Source organism: Ochlerotatus camptorhynchus, unplaced genomic scaffold (assembly GCF_037179485.1).
Source record: "Ochlerotatus camptorhynchus isolate MF236.1 unplaced genomic scaffold, CSIRO-AGI_Acam_v1.1 ptg000067l, whole genome shotgun sequence".
Taxonomy (NCBI): Eukaryota; Metazoa; Arthropoda; class Insecta; order Diptera; family Culicidae; genus Ochlerotatus; species Ochlerotatus camptorhynchus.
In genome coordinates, this window is record NW_027040557.1 from 1687182 (window position 1) to 1708776 (window position 21595).

A 21595-nucleotide genomic window follows, 5' to 3' on the forward strand; every position below is an offset into this window, starting at 1 on the left:
TAATATGATAAAGGGTGTCCCACATCAAATTGCATCTCGGATAAAACGCTGTGGAAAATTACTCATTGGGTATTTTCTCTTGAAAATTTAGGTAGAAGTATAGAGTGTGTTGTTTACACTGTATTTTTATCGCTGTCAGTTTTTCGAAAGTTGAAAAAATTGCGTCTCCCGAAAAGCAACGTCGCGAATTGATTTTGCGCAAGCACCTTGAAAATCCACAACTCTCTCATCGGGACATCGGAAAACAACTCGGAATCGTGCAGTCAACGGCGAGTCGTGTGATTAAACGTTACTACAAAACTCTGAGCATCGAACGGAAGGAGAAAAGTGGTCAGAATTGATGTTCTATTATGGATCTGGATCGTGAAAGCGTTTAAGCGGAATCCCAATGCTCCGGTCAGGGATGTGGCCAAAAAGTTGGATCTGTCCAAGTCTTTCGTTCAGAGTTCAAAGTTCAGAAGGCTCCAAATCGTGACGAACGGCAAATACGGTGGGAAAGTCACGGGCCCGGAAACTGTTCACCCAGATGCTGACGAAGCCTCATTGTCTTATCATGGATGATGAGACTTACGTCAAGGCGGACTTCCGGCAGCTTCCGGGGCTACTGTTCTTCACCGCCCAGCACAAGTTTGATGTTCCGGAGGAAGTAAGGAAGCAGAAACTTTCAAAGTTTGCCAAGAAATATATGATTTGGCAAGCGATCTGCTCATGTGGCAAACGGAGTGCGCCGTTCGTCACTACCGGGACTGTAAACGGGGATATCTACCTCAAAGAGTGTCTACAGAAGCATTTGCTTCCTCTGTTGAAGCAACACGAGGGCCTTACGATCTTCTGGCCGGATCTAGCTTCGTGCCACTATTCAAATGTTGTCCTGGAGTGGTAAGAAGCCAACGGGGTCACTTTCGTACCCAAGGAAATGACCCCCCCCCCCAACACACCGGAACTAAGGCCCATCGGAAAAATACTGGGTTATTATGAAGCAGGCAGTACGGAAGCATCCCAAGGAGGTCAAATCTGAGGAAGACACGAAGAAAAGTGGGTTTCCATACAGAAGAAGCTGCAGCCAGATTTTGTACAGAACCTAATGAGTGGAGTTAAGCGTAAGGAGCGAGCGTACGGTTATGGTATTGAAGTTGAATGAAATAGGTATGCCAAAAGCTTACTAATGGGTTATATTTTATTGTCTGAAAGTTTGAAAAGGATCGGTCAACTAGATAATTTTCTACAGCGTTTTTTCCGTGATGAAATTTGATGTGGGATACCCTTTATAAAGCGAAATTAAATTTGGTTGAAGGGACGGGTACGTAAAAGTAGTAATATTTGAGATTTAGGAAAGATGTATTGATCGAAAATCAATAACAAATCCTTCTGAAGAGCAGTTGTTGTCGTCGCCGCCGAGATCAAAACCTAATAACAACAAGTTAAACGGAAATTTGACCGAAATTGTTTTGTGAAATAAGGAGCTCGGTGGCCAAGTGTCGACCAATTTTGCTTACTGAGCAGAAAATTTTTAGAACATCAATTTAGCATATCGTTTACCAAAACGAATCCTGCTGCAATCCCAACCCATTTATCTATCATCCCAGTGATTTCTCGTGGAAGTGCAAAGGTGCTCGCGACTTTCATTAGTGCGAGTATTAAGTCAACATATTCCTACCCATTCCTTTCTTGACCTGCATTCGGACGTGGCCGGCACTGGTATTGCCTAGTTTTAGATCACCAGTATTTTCACATTGAGGATGATTGCATCGTCTATTGGTTCTCTGTATAATTAAAGCGGATCTGGCAATAACGGAGTTGCATCCTCGGGTAGTCAATCATGCTCATGGTCATGCTAATGCAAAATATTGCTCTTCTATCATTGTATGTTCTACAAAAACACCCATTTAAATTAACATTAATTTATTTAACATAATCATAGGTAATACAATGTCCAATGTACAGTTAAGAATGCTTGTTACTTCGGACATTTTGTTTGCCTAGCAGAATTGATGCACATTTACTAAAGGCGGGGCATCGAAACCAATCTAAGGTTATAAGTAAGGGTACCAGAGGTTTTTCCGGTATTTTATTCTGAAATCTGTGAAAGGGAATCATTTAGATAAATCGTCCAATGTAACATGTCCGAAGTACAACTTGACTAGTCAAAACGTACTATGTGATTTTTTTCTATATTGTAGCACGTAATTCAAAATAATAGTGTGATTCTCTGACTACGGCGAAAATAGTTTTGTTAAATGTATTTAAAAATCATCAACTTAGTTTTTCTCAATATGGTGGAACTGTTACATCTTTGGAAAAGTACTCGAAAATTGTCTAATTTAGACATTCGAAAAATAAATTTAGAAGGGATAAATTCGTCATTTGGTGTGGAACTTTTCAAAAATGAAATTCTCCTAAAAACAGAATTTAGTGTACTACTAAAGTTTTACAAGCGAAGTGAATTCAGTTCTTGTTTTCAAAAGAAGCTTCCCGCAAACCAGCGGAAATCGGTACTATCAAATAATAATCTAGTCATCAAAATTCGCTCCCAAATCCAATCCGTCCCAACTGTCACCAACTTGACCCCAACGAGCGCGTGGCCGGCAACCTGTCAACCAACTGACAGCACGCAATCCGAAATTCCAACGACTCCAATGGCTGATATTTCCATTCTGGTTCTGGCGCGCGTTGGAGTAGTTTGGAATCGACAAACCGGCAAACGACCGACGATTGGGGATTACTGCTGCAGCTGCAGGGTGGCATTCCCGAAAAACTGCATCCTCCTCGGTCGACTGGGAACGGTGGCGAAGCACTCCGGGTTGCAGCACTTGCAGGCACAATCCCATCGTCGGCGATGATGTCGGCGATGACAACCAGGGGTGGCCAGGAGGAAATAAAACACGCCGAAAATTATATTTTCATTGCGAAATAGTTGTGGTTTTGGGTTTGGTACTGCTATTGCTACAGCTGCTATACCACTGCCGTTTGGGGCAGAATGTAAAATGTTGAAAATGTATATTAAAATAGGAGAAATTAAAATTTTGCAGTGGCGTACGCGTGCTCTTTCCATCGAAGGGCGGGAGATGGAAGGGTAGCGGGAAACAGGAAGGGGCATTGTTGGTAGATTATGAATGTTTTTCTCTGTTTCAAAATGGCAAAAAATGTCCGGACAGAGAGTGAGGAAGGATTGGAAGAGAGAGGACCTCAGCAATAGAGCTGCACGCTATTTGGCAATTGCGGTGCAAACTGCAGTGTAGCGCAGTTTGGTGTATTTATTTCGGGTGGAGGATCGGAATTACATTCTGCATTTTTGCTCGCTAAATGAATCCAAATCTCATTCTCTCTCTTGGTCTGCTGTCTTCCATCTGCAATGGAGTGAAAGTTTTCCCGGACACTAATTAAATCCGCACTGCGACTGCGGATTTTCCCATTGAACGACAGCGGTTATTTAGATGTTTGCGAAACTGTCAAAAACTGTAACCGAGGGGAATCAAATGTCAAAACTGTTCCGTTGCTGCCCTATCCCATAACCTCAAAGCTCAGGCGGGAGATTTCGTTCGCGGGAAAATTTCTCACCCATGAGCGATTGCACTACGGCCTGCCCGGTCTGTACCTGTTGCACCGAAATCGGATCAACAAGGTAAATCGTTGCCATTTTACATGATGTTCTCATGTTTCATACAAGCAGCTTGCTGCTGCCCCTTTATTTCTAACCGATGTTCGAGGTCACTGCAATCCATGTTCTTCGTTGCGAAAGCCGAATGAAATTGTCAGTTTTCACACACATAAATTCCCTACTCCTTTTGCCTCTTGGAGTCGGTCAAAGTAGGTTGGGAATATTGCATTTCTTCCTCCTTCTCCTCTTTCCTCCTACACCAGATTGCCCCCGCTTTCCGTACGCCCATGCCAATGAGAGCCCGGTCCGCAATATTGCCTTAAATTCCACAGAATTCATAACTCCGACCCGTGTTCTGTTCCGTTCCGTTCCGTACCGTTTTGCACAATCTTGCCCTGCGCTACATGCATACGTAACGTAACGTAAAGGGCAATAGACGCAGACATAGACACACATGAATTAACATAAAAATTTATGCAAATTTTTAGATATTTCTCCTCTAGACGACACTTGGCTTCCCTTTTCTCTGACCAGCTGCTGGTTTGTAGCTGGACGATGGACACACACACACACTGACATATGATATACCTACTGCCGCCGGTTGCTTGACACTTTCCACCATCGCTCTCGTGGATGCATTTTAATATTCATTATTCTACGACGTATGCGATGTAGTAATAAAACCGAGGGCCTTGAGCCATGCGGAAGTAGAGAATGTTGATTGCGTTGAAAATATTTGCGGCTAGAATTAAAAAAATGATTGATTTGGCAGCACTGCTGAGATTTTGATGAGAAAAGAAAACAGCAGCACTGCTTCGTTTGACAATATAAATTTCAAGGAGAATACCATGGATTATTTGTTAGGTGAATTTCATGAAAGTTTTGTGAATCATTCCAAGTTAATAACAAAAATAAAATAGAGTGACAACATGATTGATTTTTTGTCGATGTAAAATAGTTTGGGATTTTATTTTGTTTAGGGAAAACCAAAAAAAAAATGATTTTTTCGAAATTAGAGACTTGTTTGACAAATATATTTGGTACAAGTGGTAGCATTTATTTTCACAGAAATGGCCTACCACATATTTTTGTCTGTATTTTGATCCTTGGAAAAATATTAAAATTTCCATACACATTTTTTGACTAACTGTTTGCCCCCCCCCCCCTCCCCATTAAAACTGACAGCTTCGTTGATCCAATCAATTATGCAAAGGCTTCTTCTAACCAACACTACTATCTATTATCTGCTATGTGATGAATCAACTTATGATTCACGAGAAATCGCAACTTTCGATTTTCTAAAATATGCTAAAATTGTAACTTTCGATTTCCCCCACACAATACCACAATTTAATGTTTAAATTTCTCCTCCTCTCGTTCCAGGTAAGTTCCACTCAATTACCCCTGCCAATCAGATTCAAAGTCATCGGACGAAAGAAAAAAAAATCGCTCCATCTGAGAAGAGTCACAAATACGACGACGAGGTGCCAAAACCACGGTAAACAGTTAGAGGCCCAAGTTGTTCCGCCCGCAAAAAGGGGCATTCATTCGCCTGATGCTTTGGGAGGGAAAACCATGGGAAAACAATCACCTATCCCAACCCAATAAATAATAAGAATGATGATAAAGTCGTAAAGGCGAATGAGGGATCAATCGAGGGCTACATATATTATAGTGTTTTTTTTTTCGGCTGGTGGTTCAATGAGCTGGAACGCACGCCACACCTTGGTTGAAGTTGAATGAAGAGTTTTGACCTTTATTTTTCAAGCTGGGAAGAAAGCGATAATAGAATCGAACAATGAAGCCGTCAGATGAAGCCAGGGAGGGGTGGGGGATTGGGTTGGGGGTGTTTGAACAATGGTTTTCGAACTCGTGGGTTCTCGGGAATGCACTGACGACAGGAAATGCATTTGGTCTGGTCAAGCGAGACACAGCAATTCGACGGTATGTTATTGGTTTGTTATTCTATATGGCAGTGTTTCTCAAGCGAGTTGCGTCTAGACGACCCAAGTTAAGGAAAATTAGGGTTCATTTTACTATCTATCGGTCGAATAGGGTACTACTTTCCACCATCAAATCCCACAGATGGCACTCCACCGAGTATTAGCCATGAATCGAAATCAACCAGGAAATAACCGGAGTTTATAAAAATTCTAAGTCCAATACCTCGAATATTTATCCTTAGTAAATTAAGACTACAATCTCAAAAAATAGCTGTCTGAAATTATGTAATACCGAAGGCATGGCAACTCTCCCACGACCGGTATGAGATAGGCACGATGGTATCATCTACCGCTCAAAGGTGAATGCTCCATCCTCAGAAGACAGGTTTGTGTGCTCATTTTTCTATGCGTTGCTTGAGCACAGCGCTACTGTATCTGTCACTTGGATTCTGGCAAAGTTGCCAGTCTTCTTGATATGCTGTATATAAAGGGTTTTCCATTATGCGTTTCCTATCTTTAAGGTGATACTCTAAGGAAGCCTTAGCGTGAAACTTTAAAGGCACAAATGTCAACTTCCACAAAACATACAAATTTGAAATTGCTACCCTCTGTTTGCTGTGCTACTACAAACAGTGAGTAGCAATTTCAAATTGGTATGTTTTGTGGAAGCTGACATTTGTGCCTTTGAAGTTTCACGCTAAGGCTTCCTTAGAGTTGAATAAAACAAAGTGTGTGTGAGATATTGACGAGGTTTATTTTTCGATTGAAGGGCTTGTCAATACCATTGTGTATGGAATATGACATCATTCAAATGGCCACCTCGGCATCGCTTGGTGGCCTGCATCCGAGAGGTCCAATTTTCCATGACTCTGGCGCACAAATCGGGCTGAATCTCGTTGATGGCTTGAGTAATGTTGGCTTTGAGGACATCGGTGGTTTGCGGCTTATTGACATAGACCTGCGACTTAACATAACCCCACAAGAAAAGTCTAGCGGTGGTCATGCCCGGAAATCATTCATGCAGCATATCGATTATTTCGTGCGCTGTGTGGCACGTTGCACCATCCTGTTGGAACCACACATCGTTGACATCCATATCGTCCACTTTGCGCCAGAAGAAGTCCTCGACCTGTAGCACAAAACAGTGACCACAAAACAGTGACCACAAAACAGTGACTTTCTGGGACCTCGTGTGCATTGGCCTTGTCCCAAATTCGACAATTCTGCTTGTTTACATACCCGTTCATGCAGAAATGAACCTCGTCGCTGAAGAAGATTTTTCGGGTAATCGGGGCCTGTTTCCAACTGCTCCAAACCCCCAATCAGCGCTGTCTATGATCGTTAAGCTTGAGCTCCTGGGTCAATTAGATCTTGTACGGGTGCAGACCCAAGTCTCGGCACAGAATTCGCCAAGTTGAAGCCTGCGATAGGCTCAGTTCTTGTGCGCAGCACGGAATGAACTGAAACGAGTTCTCCTGCACACTTTGGCGTACAGCGGCGATATTCTCGGCAGACCTTGCGTGTCCTGTTCACGTACAGGTTGAGCGTTCACCGAACCAGTTTCCTCGAATTTTTTCACCACATTGCGAATAGTTCGCTCGGTAGGATTATTGCGGCCGTAAAATGTGCGAAGCGCTCGGAACGTTGCTCGCACTTACTTTGATAAAAACAATGTTATCATTTGCACATGCTGTTAGACGCTACAACCATAGAGGTAACTCTAAGACCAGAAGGTCCTGAACAAAAGTGCTCAACTTTTTGGCTCAGCTCCTACAACTGTGCATGGTAATTTGGCAAGACACACTGAATAAATGACAGCTAATTTGACACTTGTAGCTTCAAAAATATGGCCGCAATGAACTGTCAAAGTTAGGAAATTTCTATTGGAAAATCCTTTATTAGGCTGTTTGACTGGTACCTAGGGATGTTTCTTTTAATGGCTTTCTCAGTCTAGGGTAATCCAAACGGTCAGTTATGCATGCTCTATGCAATGGACAGTGCATAAATGACCATTTGGATTACCCTAGACTAAGAAAGTCATATAAAGAAATCTTGATATGTTGTCTTCGGTAATACCCTGAATTTTCGTAATCCAAAATCGTGATAATTTTCGTTAATTACTTCGGTCATACTCCTCAACAATTTGGCGCTTAGAAATTTTAACATCGATGCACGTGCACATTTTCTAAATATTTGATATCCGGCAGTTTGAATAGTTTTGTTAATTTAGAACGTTAAAAACATTTCTTGTCACACAATCTAAAACATATTCATCATGTAATTTTGTCAAGTTTGAGATCCCACACTTCTCATTGTTACAATTTTCAGACTATCGTTCGATCTCTTTGTTACACTTCAAAGAAAGTTCTAACCTCGCAATCTTTAACAGTTTTCTTAGACCAGGAAATTAAAATTAGTTCTCTATCGAAGTCTCAGAATCTTGAAAAAAAAAGAAAATGTAATCCTTGATCATGAATTTCTGTGTACGGGATCTTCATAAATTTGCAATGTTCGAATTAACTAAACTATTACTGCAAAACTTATCTTACGATATTTTTGAAAATTTCTCAAACGTCCACGGGAGGGCAAGAAGAATCTCCTTCCAACGATAAAAATGTTCCAACCCGGTACAGAACAAGCCATCATACGAGGGGATGTCCCAATGAGTCGGGAGAAGAGCCCACCTTCAATTCACGAAATGGTAACCCTGTTGGTAATTCCACTATCCCCATCCAAATCGCTTCAATCAAGTGCCCTGATGGTCCCATTCCTACCCAATGAGTTTATGGGTTTATATGAAAATATGTTGAATCTAAGAAATTAATATAAAAGCTGCCAACGGTGACTACCATGACAAAAACAGCGAACTTGGAACTTACCATTTGTCTAGGCACCTCCACTGGATCTCCATGTCCACCATCTGTCACTGTCTGCAAAAATATCCAATAGCAATTACCTGTGATACTTCTTTCAACGAAAACTATCATATCTTCACTATTGCAACTTCGGGTAATCCGCAAAAGTACTTGCATTTTTCTCAGGCACTTTTGATTTAACTGCAATCACTCTCTCATACTTGAAATGTGCCACGACCAAATTGGCACAACGACGCCCTATACGCTCTCTGACCAAAGCGCAGGACAATTTGCATGATTTTTTGGCAGAGACCCTAAACTTATGATCGGAAGTGTATAAAGATTATGATATTGAGTTTTAAGTACATTATTTAGTCTAGCTGCTGTTTAAACAGTTGAACAAAAGTTGTCTACGATTTTTATCAGTTTTAAAGCGTCCGGTGTCGGAGAAGGTCGAGTCTGATCGATTCGTCATTTGGTGTGGAACTGCTCAGACAAAATTTGGCTTCACCCCATCATCCCAATTTGTTCATTTACTGATTTATTGATTTGTTAATATATTAATTTGTTTATTTATTAAATTATTGCTTTATTAATTTATTAATTAGTTTATTTATTAATAAATTAATTTATTAATACATTAATTTATTAATTTATTAATATATTAATTTATTAATTTAATAATTTATTACTGTATTGATCTATTAGTTTATTAATGTATTACTTCATGAATTTATTAATGTATTGATTTATTTAATAACTAATTGAGCTATGTATTGATTTATGAAATGATTTATTAATTTACTACTTTTACAATACTTTACTAACTATTTTATAATTGATTAATTTATTAATTTATTAATAAGTGTGTTCATTAAATTATTAATTCACTTAATAATCTCTTTTTTGTATTATTATATGCATTTTTATAGGTAATTAATTAAATTATTTATAAATTTTCCTATTAACTTATGAAATAACCGATTTATTTCCGTTATTTGGATAATTATTTAGTACGTAGTTAATTTATGTATTTATGGATTTATGAAGTCTTTACTTTACTTATTTATTAGTTATTTGATTGACTAATAAATAAATTAAATACATTATTAATTTGATTTAAAATTGATTGATTTGTAAATTTATTATTTTTTCACTTTATTTATTCATCAATTTATTAATAAGTGTATCAATTTAATTAATATTTAATTAAATATTTTTTATTTGATTTTTTTCATTTTTTATGTTTTTATTTAGCTATTTATTAATAGATTGTCTAGCAAAATGATTTAATTAATAAAATTATGAATAAATTTTTGCAATGAGATTTTAATTTATCAATTTATTCATTTATTAACTCATTAATTAATGAATTTATTTATGTTTACTCATTAATTAATGAATTTATTTATATTTATATTATAAAATTTATTTTTCAGATAGATAGATTTGCTAACTTATTTATTCATTTACTGAATAACTTATGGCAAAATTTATAGATTTATTTGTTTTTTAGTTGATTTAATTATTAACTTATTTATTTATTTATTTAATTACTTACTTATTAAGTAACTAACTTATTTCATTTATTTTGTTTTGAATCAATTTAATTTTTTATTATTTAAAAATTAATTTATGTTTTGCTTTTGACTTTATTTAAGAATATATTAATTTATTGCTTTATTAAATGTTTTTAATTGTTTTTCTTTCTTCGTGAATTTAAGAATTTTTTAATTTATTAATTTATGAATTTATTAATTTTTTAATTAATTAATTCGTTGATTTATTAATCAAATAACTTTTTATTTTTTTAATTTCTTGATTTATTTTTTTTATTTATCAATTTTCTAAATTTATTAATTTATTTATGTATTAGTTTATTCATTTATTATTTTATTAATTTATTAAACTATTAACATATTGATGTTCTTTAAACTGTAATTTTGGGTTCAAAATCCAAAATAGTGTTATAAACTTAAATTTATTTATTTATTTAATGAGTACACTCCCGATCATAAGTTTAAGGACACCCCCAAAAAACATGACAAATTCTCTGTCATGTTACGTCCAATTTTGTTCTCTTTAGATCATTTGAAATGTATTGTACACCCACGGGACATTCCAATGCAGCATGCTAGAATGGTTAGAAGTACTTCTGAATGGTCAAAGGGTGCCATTTTGACGGTAAAAAAATCGCATTTATTGCACTTTGGTTGCACCCCAAAAATGCATACTAAAACGCATTCTGATCCCGTTATAATCATTATCTACACCCACGGGACATTCCAATGCAGCATGCTAGAATGGTTAGAAGTACTTCTGAACGGTCAAAGGGTGCCATTTTGACGGTACAAAAATCGCATTTATTGCACTTCGGTTGCACCCCAAAAAATGCATACTAAACGCATTCTGATCCCGTTATAATCATTATCTACACCCACGGGGCATTCCAATGCAGCATGCCAGAATGGTTAGAAGTACTTCTGAACGGTCAAAGGGTGCCATTTTGACGGTACAAAAATCGCCAAAAATCGCATTTATTGCACTTCGTTTGCACCCCAAAAATGCATACTAAACGCATTTTGATCCCGTTATAATCATTATCTACACCCACGGGACATTCCAATGCAGCATGCTAGAATGGTTAGAAGTACTTCTGAACGGTCAAAGGGTGCCATTTTGACGGTACAAAAATCGCCATAAATCGCATTTATTGCACTTCGGTTATACCCCAAAAATGCATACTAAACGCATTCTGATCCCGTTATAATCATTATCTACACCCACGGGGCATTCCAATGCAGCATGCTAGAATGGTAAGAAGTACTTCTGAACGGTCAAAGGGTGCCATTTTGACGGTACAAAAATCGCCAAAAATCGCATTTATTGCACTTCGGTTGCACCCCAAAAATGCATACTAAAACGCATTCTGATCCCGTTATAATCATTATCTTCACCCACGGGACATTCCAATGCAGCATGCTAGAGTGGTTAGAAGTACTTCTGATCGGTCAAAGGGAGCCATTTTGACGGTACAAAAATCCCCAAAAATCGCATTTATTGCACTTCGTTTGCACCCCAAAAGTTCACTCAAAGTTACAATATTTTTCAAAATTTACTCTGAAGAATCGTGACTGATTTTCTCAGATTTAGGTTGGCCAAATTTTGAAATAAAACTAGTAGTAGAACACTTATGCTATACCAGTCATACCATTCAAATAAACTTTGGAGATCGAAAATGGAACATAAAATGAGAGATCATTGAACAAAACATATTTTTATTTGGTTTTTGTATTTGTTTATTTATTTATTAATTTATTTGCTTACTAACTTACTAACTTACTTACTTACTTACTTACTTACTTACTTACTTACTTACTTACTTACTTACTTACTTACTTACTTACTTACTTACTTACTTACTTACTTACTTACTTACTTACTTACTTACTTACTTACTTACTTACTTACTTACTTACTTACTTACTTACTTACTTACTTACTTACTTACTTACTTACTTTACTTACTTACTTACTTACTTACTTACTTACTTACTTACTTACTTACTTACTTACTTACTTACTTACTTACTTACTTACTTACTTACTTACTTACTTACTTACTTACTTACTTACTTACTTACTTACTTACTTACTTACTTACTTACTTACTTACTTACTTACTTACTTACTTACTTACTTACTTACTTACTTACTTACTTACTTACTTACTTACTTACTTACTTACTTACTTACTTACTTACTTACTTACTTACTTACTTACTTACTTACTTACTTACTTACTTACTTACTTACTTACTTACTTACTTACTTACTTACTTACTTACTTACTTACTTACTTACTTACTTACTTACTTACTTACTTACTTACTTACTTACTTACTTACTTACTTACTTACTTACTTACTTACTTACTTACTTACTTACTTACTTACTTACTTACTTACTTACTTACTTACTTACTTACTTACTTACTTACTTACTTACTTACTTACTTACTTACTTACTTACTTACTTACTTACTTACTTACTTACTTACTTACTTACTTACTTACTTACTTACTTACTTACTTACTTACTTACTTACTTACTTACTTACTTACTTACTTACTTACTTACTTACTTACTTACTTACTTACTTACTTACTTACTTACTTACTTACTTACTTACTTACTTACTTACTTACTTACTTACTTACTTACTTACTTACTTACTTACTTACTTACTTACTTACTTACTTACTTTCTTACTACCTTATATATTTATTTATTTATTTATTTATTTATTTATTTATTTATTCATAAATAATTTTTTTTATTATTATTTATTTATTTATGTGTTTATTTATATCTTTTTTCTTGTAATTTATTTATTTATTTGTATTAATTAATTTATTCATTAATTCATTTATTAATTAATAAATAATTTTTTTTATTTATTTATTCATTTATGCATTTATTTATTTATTAAACAATTAATTTATTTATTCATTTATTATGATTTTTCATTATTCTTTTATTGATCTGTTAATTTTTTATTTCTCTTTATATAATTTTTTTAATTTATTTTTTTTTGTCTTATTTATTTATTTATTCATTTATTTATTAATTAAATAATTAATTAATTCATTTATTTATTATTTTTTTAATTTATTCATATATATATTTATCTATTTGTCTACTTATTTATTTATGTTTGTACTTATTTATTATTTTATATACTTTTATTTATTTATTAAATTACATAAAAATTATTTAATTTAACTTTTTGTTTGTATATTTAATAATTTATTTATTTATTTTTTTAATAATTTATTTATTTATTTATTATTTTTTTTTATTATATAGGGGAAATGGATGTGATGTCGGCCTAAATGCTCATAATTTGGGCCCATACATAAATTATGTAATCGACTAAATTTTCAAAAGCGCCCAAACATATCCATTAGTACCGCAGGGCTGGTAGCAGGTCACTTTTTAGTGACTTTGTCACTATTTTGAACTCAGTCACTAAAAAGTCACTTTTCAAACCAAAAAGTCACTTAAGTCACTATTTCCCTAAAAATAGTCACTAAAGTCACTTTTTTGCAACTAAAATAGAGTGAAATGGAAAAAAAACATTTTTAAATTGAGTACTTGGCACTAAGGAAGTTATAAAATAAATCTGGGATGATTTCTGAGGATACTTCCAAGAGAACTTTAAAAAGTTCGAAATAAGTTCCGAGAAGAATTCAAATGGAATCGGCTTTTGAGGATTCATTCTCAAAGGAACTCTTCGAAGAGTTTCAAGGGTATTCTGAGATGGATTTTTGTTTTGAGAATTCTGAGAAAATACCATGGGAATTCTGAGAAGAATACGAATTGAATTTATAGATAGATGAGAAGATGAAAGTATAGAGTTGAGTAGTATTGAGGTAGTGCAAAAATTGTATATAGAAAGTAGAAGTAGAAAGCAATCAGGTAGATGCTTACGTCAGATGGCGATTTGAATGTGAAACAATTGATTGAACTGTTTCCTCACATAGGAGGTACATGAGCAAATCGGCAATCGGCAATTTGCCAGTGTGGCGGAGTGAAACACCCCTCACTATCCCTCATCAACGAATGAGTTTGGTAAAAGGGATGCTCTACCCGATTCGTACCTTCCTCAAAATTATTTGAAGCTCGCTTTTTTACTTTCTATATACAATTTTCACACTGCCGTAGTACAACAGAACTATCAACTCTATACTTTATTAAAATGTCCACGTTCAGCATCTCTAACTACGAAAATAATCTATTTCCAAGAATGTTCTCCATTGTTTTGCAAAGAATTTCCAGAATGAAATATTATTTTTGTTAAACTTGCAAAGTTTAAGAGGGATGAAATAATTCTAAAAAAGTTCTTGAGATCATTCTGAAATTTTTTTGATGAAATATTCTTAGCGAATTATCAAAGTTAAATCAAAATTTTAAAGATTTCAATTGCAGAATCAAATTCAAGATTTTCGATAATAAAAAAATGCTGTCGTTGTAATGATCTATTTAACCCTATTTAACAGTAATATTTGAAAAAAAATCTAAGAAAATCCGAAAATTGCACTTCAAATGTTCTTAATAGGAGATTCCGTTGAGAGTTTCGATATAATTAGAGGAAATCATGAAATGTCATTTTAAGTTCCATTATAAAAACAGTTTATTTCAATATTAAACCTTATTTGAGTTTCTGAGTCATCATATAAATGTAACTATTGGTTACTTATTTATTATTCAAAAGTCACTATTTGGTCACTATGTCCGTAATTTTAGTCACTAAAGTCACTACTATTATATCGCATCAGCGCTACCAGCCCTGGTACCGTCCCAATGACGCGTTCAACTAGATAAAATTGATAAATAGCAGAATTTTAGCGATGGGCCCAATCTTAGATCCATAGGCAAACATTAGAACCATTTCCCCTACATTTGGAATATTATTTATTAAAATGCTTGTACAAAATGTTATCTTTTGAGAAAATTTCAAGGTGAACACTAAATAATTAACAAAAATCTAAATAATTAACAAAACAACATTTTTTTAACTTTTTGTTTATATTTTTTTTAATTTTCCATTGATTGTCTATAAAATGGGTTTCTGAGCAAAATTGCACACACAATTGATTCAACGAACATGGTGTTCTATGCTTTTTGTTTATTTTTAAGCGTGCATATTGAAATTTTCTTTCTGCGAATGTAGTATGATTTATATGCTTATTAATGAAAAATATCGAAAAAAGGAACTTGAAGAGGGTTATTTTTTGTTATTTGCGTTTAAACACTTTTTTTGGATTTTTAAACTTTTAAAATTACTTGAAACTTATTTCCGTGTATATTTTACTTGAAAAGCAATAAATGTTTCATACATATTTGCCTCAGGCGTCATTTCGATTGGAAGTAACGTTTTCGAGTTATGATTTGTTGCAAAATTCAAACACGCCATTATGAAGACTTTTTTGCGAGATTAAAAATGGTCGAATTTCCGCACAAATGTGAATCATTCACCATAACAAACAATTATGCAAAATTTCATACAAATCGGAGATGGTCGCATCAGATCGATTCAACATTTGGCGTAGAACTGCTCTACTGGGTGAAGACACCTTCATAGTTAATCGAACCCACATTGCTCACGTTTCAGCATAGAAAATAGGCCCTTTATTCCGGGAGCTCCTCTTGTGACGCTTAAAATAGTTATTAATAAGAAATAAAGAATCCTACACCCATGTCCACCTGTTTAAGAAATGATTAACGATCCCAGGCGCCATCCCAAAACCTACTTATCAATAAACTTCGATCACCCCAATTCATTGCTGGACCAAACTGCGACCGTAGAGGATTCATTAGAGACGAAAAGAAAACAGAAAACAGTTGAACCCGATCCCTATCCGATTAAATTAATTATCGATCTCGATTTAATTAATGTTGAAACACCGCATCACGTGGCATCACGGTCGGCGGGAGGGATCGCACAGCCATCGTCAATCTTTTCCTTGTGTCTTTATGAAAAGGAAAAGATATCGATCGAACCGATACCTAACCTCGTCGAGCCGAGCAAAACTCCAATCCAGCTGCCAGGCGCTGCGTGTAATTGATTTTCACAGCCTACAACTAAGGCGACGATGAACGGTGAGCGGGACGAACAAAAAAGTTCCCACGTAATTATGCAAATTAGGAACCGGGCATAGAAAGCGAAACGAAGCGAAAAAGGGACATGCAGGTAGATGATGTGTATCGCGCACTCTACGATATCAGAAGGCTTTCAGGTGGTCCCTCCCCTGTCTCCGTCGCTCGAGGGGGTGACAAAAAGACGAACGACGAACCAAGGAGTGAAGTGAGCGAGCGTCCAGATGGAAGAAATGAAGAAGTAAATTTAGTAATTGTTCTCCACCTCCCGTCCGAAGGGCATTGCAGTCGTATGACGAAAGATGAAGATCCACGGGGAGATAATTGTGCCTTCCAGCGAGCGAGCAGGAGGCTGGGGCGAACAGCTGCTGAACCGTTTCCTGTTTGGCGCGATGGGACTCCTTTAGGCTGAGTTACGAGAATGTGAAGAATATGAGTCAATGTTCTTAGAAGTGGAGGTTTCTGCATTAGGAATAGATAGGTAGAATTTCCTAGAAGCCATCGCCTACTGGGACCACCAACCGCGAGGCGAAGATCCATTTTTTAGTACTCTATCGACACGCGGTTAATCGCTCAATCTAGTGGGCCTGGAGATTTAAAATGCCACAGCAATCTAGTTGGCAGCACTGTGTTTTTGGCCTCTCTTTCTCTCTACTCCACTATGTTTGGACCAAGATAGCCGTGCGGCGGCGGTGTGCGATATACGCGCAATGACCGAGCGTAATTTTAATCTGCTCGCGACGATAAGCGACTGGCGTGGTAACTGATTACGCTCACAGTTCTGTTCACAACAATCAGGGTGGAAGAAGAGAGAAATCAAACCGATGCCAGTCTGAGAGTGTTGCCCAAACGGTGTGAAGGTGTGGTTTTTGTTTTGCGAAAAATTGGTTGTAATTCGATTTTGAATGATGGGAATCAGGAATACTGGGTGAGTCATAAACCTTTTTAACGATCACCCAAGACGCAGCGTGCTGAGAGTAGTTTTTTCCATTTCTTATAGCAAACTAGCCGGCAAAACATTGTTTATCACCGGAGCTTCGCGAGGAATCGGCAAAGCAATCGCACTAAAAGCGGCCCGTGATGGGGCGAATGTGGTGATCGCGGCAAAAACAGCCGAACCACACCCGAAGCTAAGCGGAACGATCTACACGGCGGCAGCCGAAAGTAAGTTGAACTGTTACGGGTGCACTATTTGCCTACTTATAATCTCGTCCGTATAGTTGAAGCCGCCGGTGGTAAGGCGCTAGCTTGCGTGGTGGATGTCCGCGATGAAACTGCCGTACGGACCGCCATCAGAGGGGCTGTGGACAAGTTCGGTGGAATCGATATCTTGGTCAACAATGCCAGCGCAATTTCGTTGACTCCGACGGAGCAGACCGAGATGAAGCGATATGATCTGATGAATAACATCAACACTCGCGGCACGTTCCTGGTGTAAGTTGAGTCATTAGTTGTCTGAAGAAGTGTCAATAACCGGAATTCCTTACCGACAGATCCAAGGAGTGCCTCCCGTATTTGAAGAAGAGTACCCACGGTCACATCCTAAACCTTTCACCTCCACTGATTTTAAAGCCTGAGTGGTTCGCTCGCAACTTGGCCTACACGATCGCCAAGTACGGCATGTCGATGTGCGTCCTGGGGATGGCCGAAGAGTGCCGGAAGGATGGTATTGCGGCCAATGCCCTATGGCCGGCAAAACTAGTTCATACGGCCGCTGTGGATATGATCCACGGCGATGGAGCCGAGAGCGTTTCCCGCAAGCCGGAGATCTTGGCGGATGCTGCGTACGCCATCCTTTGCAAGGATCCTCGCTCCTGCACCGGAAACTTCTTTATCGACGAAGATCTACTGCAGGCCGAAGGCGTTACCGATCTGAGCGAGTACTCGTGCGTTCCGGGCAACGAGAAGAACATTCAGCTGTGTGGCTTTGTAGATGTCAATAGATCGAAGTTGTAAACAAATGTGGAATCCATTTTGATTTAGTTGTGTGTTTTTAATTCCTTCGGCAAAGTCCATCTTTGAGAAACCGTGAGAAACCGCGCCGCTCGGAAACCCGAAAATCGATCGTATTAATCTTCGAGTTCGAAAATTCAAAACATCCACTGGGAACGGAATGTCAAACCAGCTGAAACGGCAAGAAATATTTGACTCCACCGTCGCCGTCGGTTTTTTTCGTTGTTTCATTCTTGCTGTGTATTTTTTTTTGTCCAACGATATATTCGGAAAGGGCACACAGATCGCACATCTTCATTCTTGAAATTTTAAAGAAACCTGCTCGCCGCGTCCTAACTTTTGTTTTACTTTTTGCGTGATCGAGCTCATCCTAAAAAAATTGAGGATGATCAGGTCCAGAGGAAAAGATCGGTTTTAATTTAAATTTGCATTTTTCGATTGCTTCTTGCTACCCGTTTCCATTTATAGTGGTGGAAAAAAAACTAGGTTTAGTTACATTTTGGTTTTTGCTCTTTTCCACAGCAAAACGTACAGCATAATAATTTATGTTGTTAATTTTTTCGACGGAATTTAGTTCAAGAATGGGGAAGAGGAAATCCTTTGGCTTGGAACAAAGTTGCGTGCGGATGGGGAGAGCTGCAAGTGGTGTGTGTTCGCGCGTGTTTTAGTCAAGTCATAAAATAAAAAGAAGGTTATACGTTGAAGTAAGGAAGGGAATTGACGTTTCTAATGAAATGAGACGTCCTTCCTGGAATTTGGGGCAACACGTTGTTGGGTGCGTTTTGAATTTATGATGCCTTTTTGTTTTGGATAGGCGAAACGCGTTCCTTTGGTATTAGGGTTCGTAAATTATGGGAGCTTGAATAATGTGCTTTGAAAATGGGAGTTTCATTGGAATAGTGCGTTCTTTCAATCATCTGGACCTTGGGTTGAAGATTATAACTTTGTTGCTTTCATTTATCGATAAATCATATGACTTCAGCTTCTGACCCGACTTTGGATTGATGGCAACACTGCACTGTTTGATCAGTTGTCGCTGAGATTGTGTATCACAAATCAGAATACCTTCTAGATGAAACACAGCATGGTACTTGGATGAAAACAGATACGGATAAGATAGCTTTAAAACATTATCAACAATGCCTTTTGATAGAGTGAAAAACGATCGTAACGCCTAGATCGCAGATTGAGTTTACACGTTCTAGGGAATACGGTCCCATGCAGTAAGGATGAAGAGCAACGCTATTGTCACCGCACCAGACTAGCAAACGATTTATATCTTCTTGTACTGCAACACAGTCAGCAGGAGAAAAAAATACACAAATTTAGGTCATCAGCATAAGACAGTTTGGATGATGAGAGCAGCTCACACAAGTCATTCAAATAGATGATAAAAATAAGAGGACCGAGAACACTGCCTTCTGGTACGCCAGATGGAGTGTCGAAGGTCCTGGAGCGTATGGAATTTACCACCACGAAAGCATTACGTCGAAAACGTCTTGTGGAACTGTGTGGAACAAGTTTGGGTGGCCGTAGAACTGAGCGATCGCACACTGTACCTATGTGCGGTGTATATTGCACCTGTCGGGGTTCGTGACAACGAACTTATCGATACCCATTGCCGGTCCGTTTTCACCATAATGGAGAGTGCGACACCAATTGATGAGACAATCGTTCTGGGTGACTTCAATCTACCCGGCGTTTCCTGGAAACCATCTCACAGCGGCTTTCTCTACCCAGACCGTGTACACTCTGTATTTCATACAGGATCAGTTAGCCTTCTCGACTGCTATAGTACAGCAACACTATCTCAAATAAACCACGTAGTCAACGAAAACAACCGTAGCCTGGACCTCTGCTTCGTTAGCGTTCAGGACACCGCTCCTTTCATCTCCACGGCACCTTCTCCACTAGTAAAGCAAGTACATCATCACCCTCCCTTGGTTGTCACTGTTGCTGACAATCACGATCGGGTCTTTGACGACATTTCCACGACCGTGTCATACGATTTCCGGAAAGCCGATCACCGTAGTATCGTCAACGTGCTATCTAGTATAGATCGGGAGAGCATCCTCGATCCTGATAATGTTGAAACCGCTGCGCAAACATTTTCACATGTCTTGGCTTATGTCATTGACAGGCACGTTCCGAAAAGAGTTCACCGTAAAATTTCTCATCCTCCCTGGCAGACGAGTGAACTGCGTAAGTTGAAGTCGACCAAGAGAGCCGCATTAAGAAAATTCACTAAGTATCGTACGCTTTCGCTGAAACGTCACTACTTTAGGCTCAATTATGAGTTCAAGTGAGTTAGCCGTCGATGCTATTCGCGATATCAACGAGGGATTCAGAGGAAACTCAAGTCGCACCCGAAGTCATTCTGGAATTACGTAAATGAGCAGCGCAAGGAATCCGGCCTACCTTCTTCAATGGTGTTGAATGGAGTAGTTGCTTCCACTCCTCAGCAGATCTGTCGCTTGTTTTCTGAGAAGTTCACCAGTGTTTTCACGAATGAGAGATTAACTGACGAACACGTTACCCTAGCAGCTAGTAATGTTCCACTGTACGGTCAAACACTGGGTGCGATGGATGTCAACGTCGAGATGATTTCCACTGCCGTATCACAACTCAAGTCGTCCTTCAATCCAGGACCCGACGGCGTTCCATCCGTATTCCTGAAAAAGCATATCGCCAGCTTGCTGATGCCCATGCTTCACCTATTTCGATTGTCCATCTCGAGTGGTACATTTCCATCTTGTTGGAAATTCGCACATATGTTTCCTATCCACAAAAAGGGCAGCAAACGGGATGTGGAAAATTATCGTGGAATTACGTCGTTGAGTGCAGTTTCGAAGTTATTTGAGTTAGTTATCATGGAGCCTCTACTCTCTCATTGTAAGCAGTATATAAGTGGTGATCAACACGGCTTCACTTCCGGTCGTTCTACTTCCACAAATCTGCTGTGTTTGACATCGTATCTTACGGAAAGCATGGCAGAGAGGACTCAAACAGATGTCATATACACCGACTTGTCAGCTGCCTTCGATAAGCTAAACCATGCCATCGCGATTGCCAAGTTGCATAGACTTGGGGTCAGCGGCAACCTCTTGCGATGGTTTCGTTCATATCTCACTTATCGGTAACTGATGGTTTCCATTGGTGACAACCGGTCCAATATGTATCTAGCTACGTCAGGAATACCTCAAGGAAGTCACCTGGGACCTTTGATTTTCTTACTCTACTTCAATGACGTGAACTTGGACATCGAATGATCTTAAAATCTACCTACGAATCCGCTCGATTGATGACTGTCACTTCCTTCAACGTCAGTTCGAAGCCTTTGCCAGCTGGTGTAATTTGAACCGAATGGTGGTTAATCCCACTAAGTGTTCAGTGATCACTTTTACTCGAAAGAAAGAACCAATCACATTTGAATACAAACTTATCGGCACTGTAATCGACCGTGTGAACCATGTGAAAGATCTGGGTGTTATTCTGGATTCTCAACTTACGTACAAGCAGCACATCTCGTACGTTGTCGACAAGGCGTCTAGGACATTGGGATTTATCTTCAGGATAGCAAAGAA

The 21595-nt window shown here is 37.8% G+C and overlaps 2 protein-coding genes across 4 annotated transcripts in view; both read left to right on the top strand.

The window, feature by feature from the left end:
• Nucleotides 1–21595, top strand: part of scalloped (TEA domain transcription factor 1 homolog scalloped) — a 303834-nt gene that overhangs the window by 83622 nt on the left and 198617 nt on the right. The window lies entirely within an intron of this gene.
• LOC135697124 (hydroxysteroid dehydrogenase-like protein 2) lies at nt 16899–18036 on the top strand. The gene is made up of 4 exons (XM_065216710.1): nt 16899–16986; nt 17059–17222; nt 17279–17492; nt 17552–18036. The coding sequence occupies exons 1-4, from the start codon at nt 16964–16966 to the stop codon at nt 18012–18014; spliced, it is 864 nt and encodes a 287-aa protein (XP_065072782.1). The 5' UTR covers nt 16899–16963; the 3' UTR covers nt 18015–18036.

Bases quoted from the DNA above. Each gene is read 5' to 3' on its own strand.
- LOC135697124 (XM_065216710.1), top strand. From the start codon at position 16,964: ATGATGGGAATCAGGAATACTGG. The intron at 16,987-17,058 runs GTGAGTCATAAA...CATTTCTTATAG, and splicing joins ATGGGAATCAGGAATACTGG to CAAACTAGCCGGCAAAACAT. The intron at 17,493-17,551 runs GTAAGTTGAGTC...CCTTACCGACAG, and splicing joins ACTCGCGGCACGTTCCTGGT to ATCCAAGGAGTGCCTCCCGT.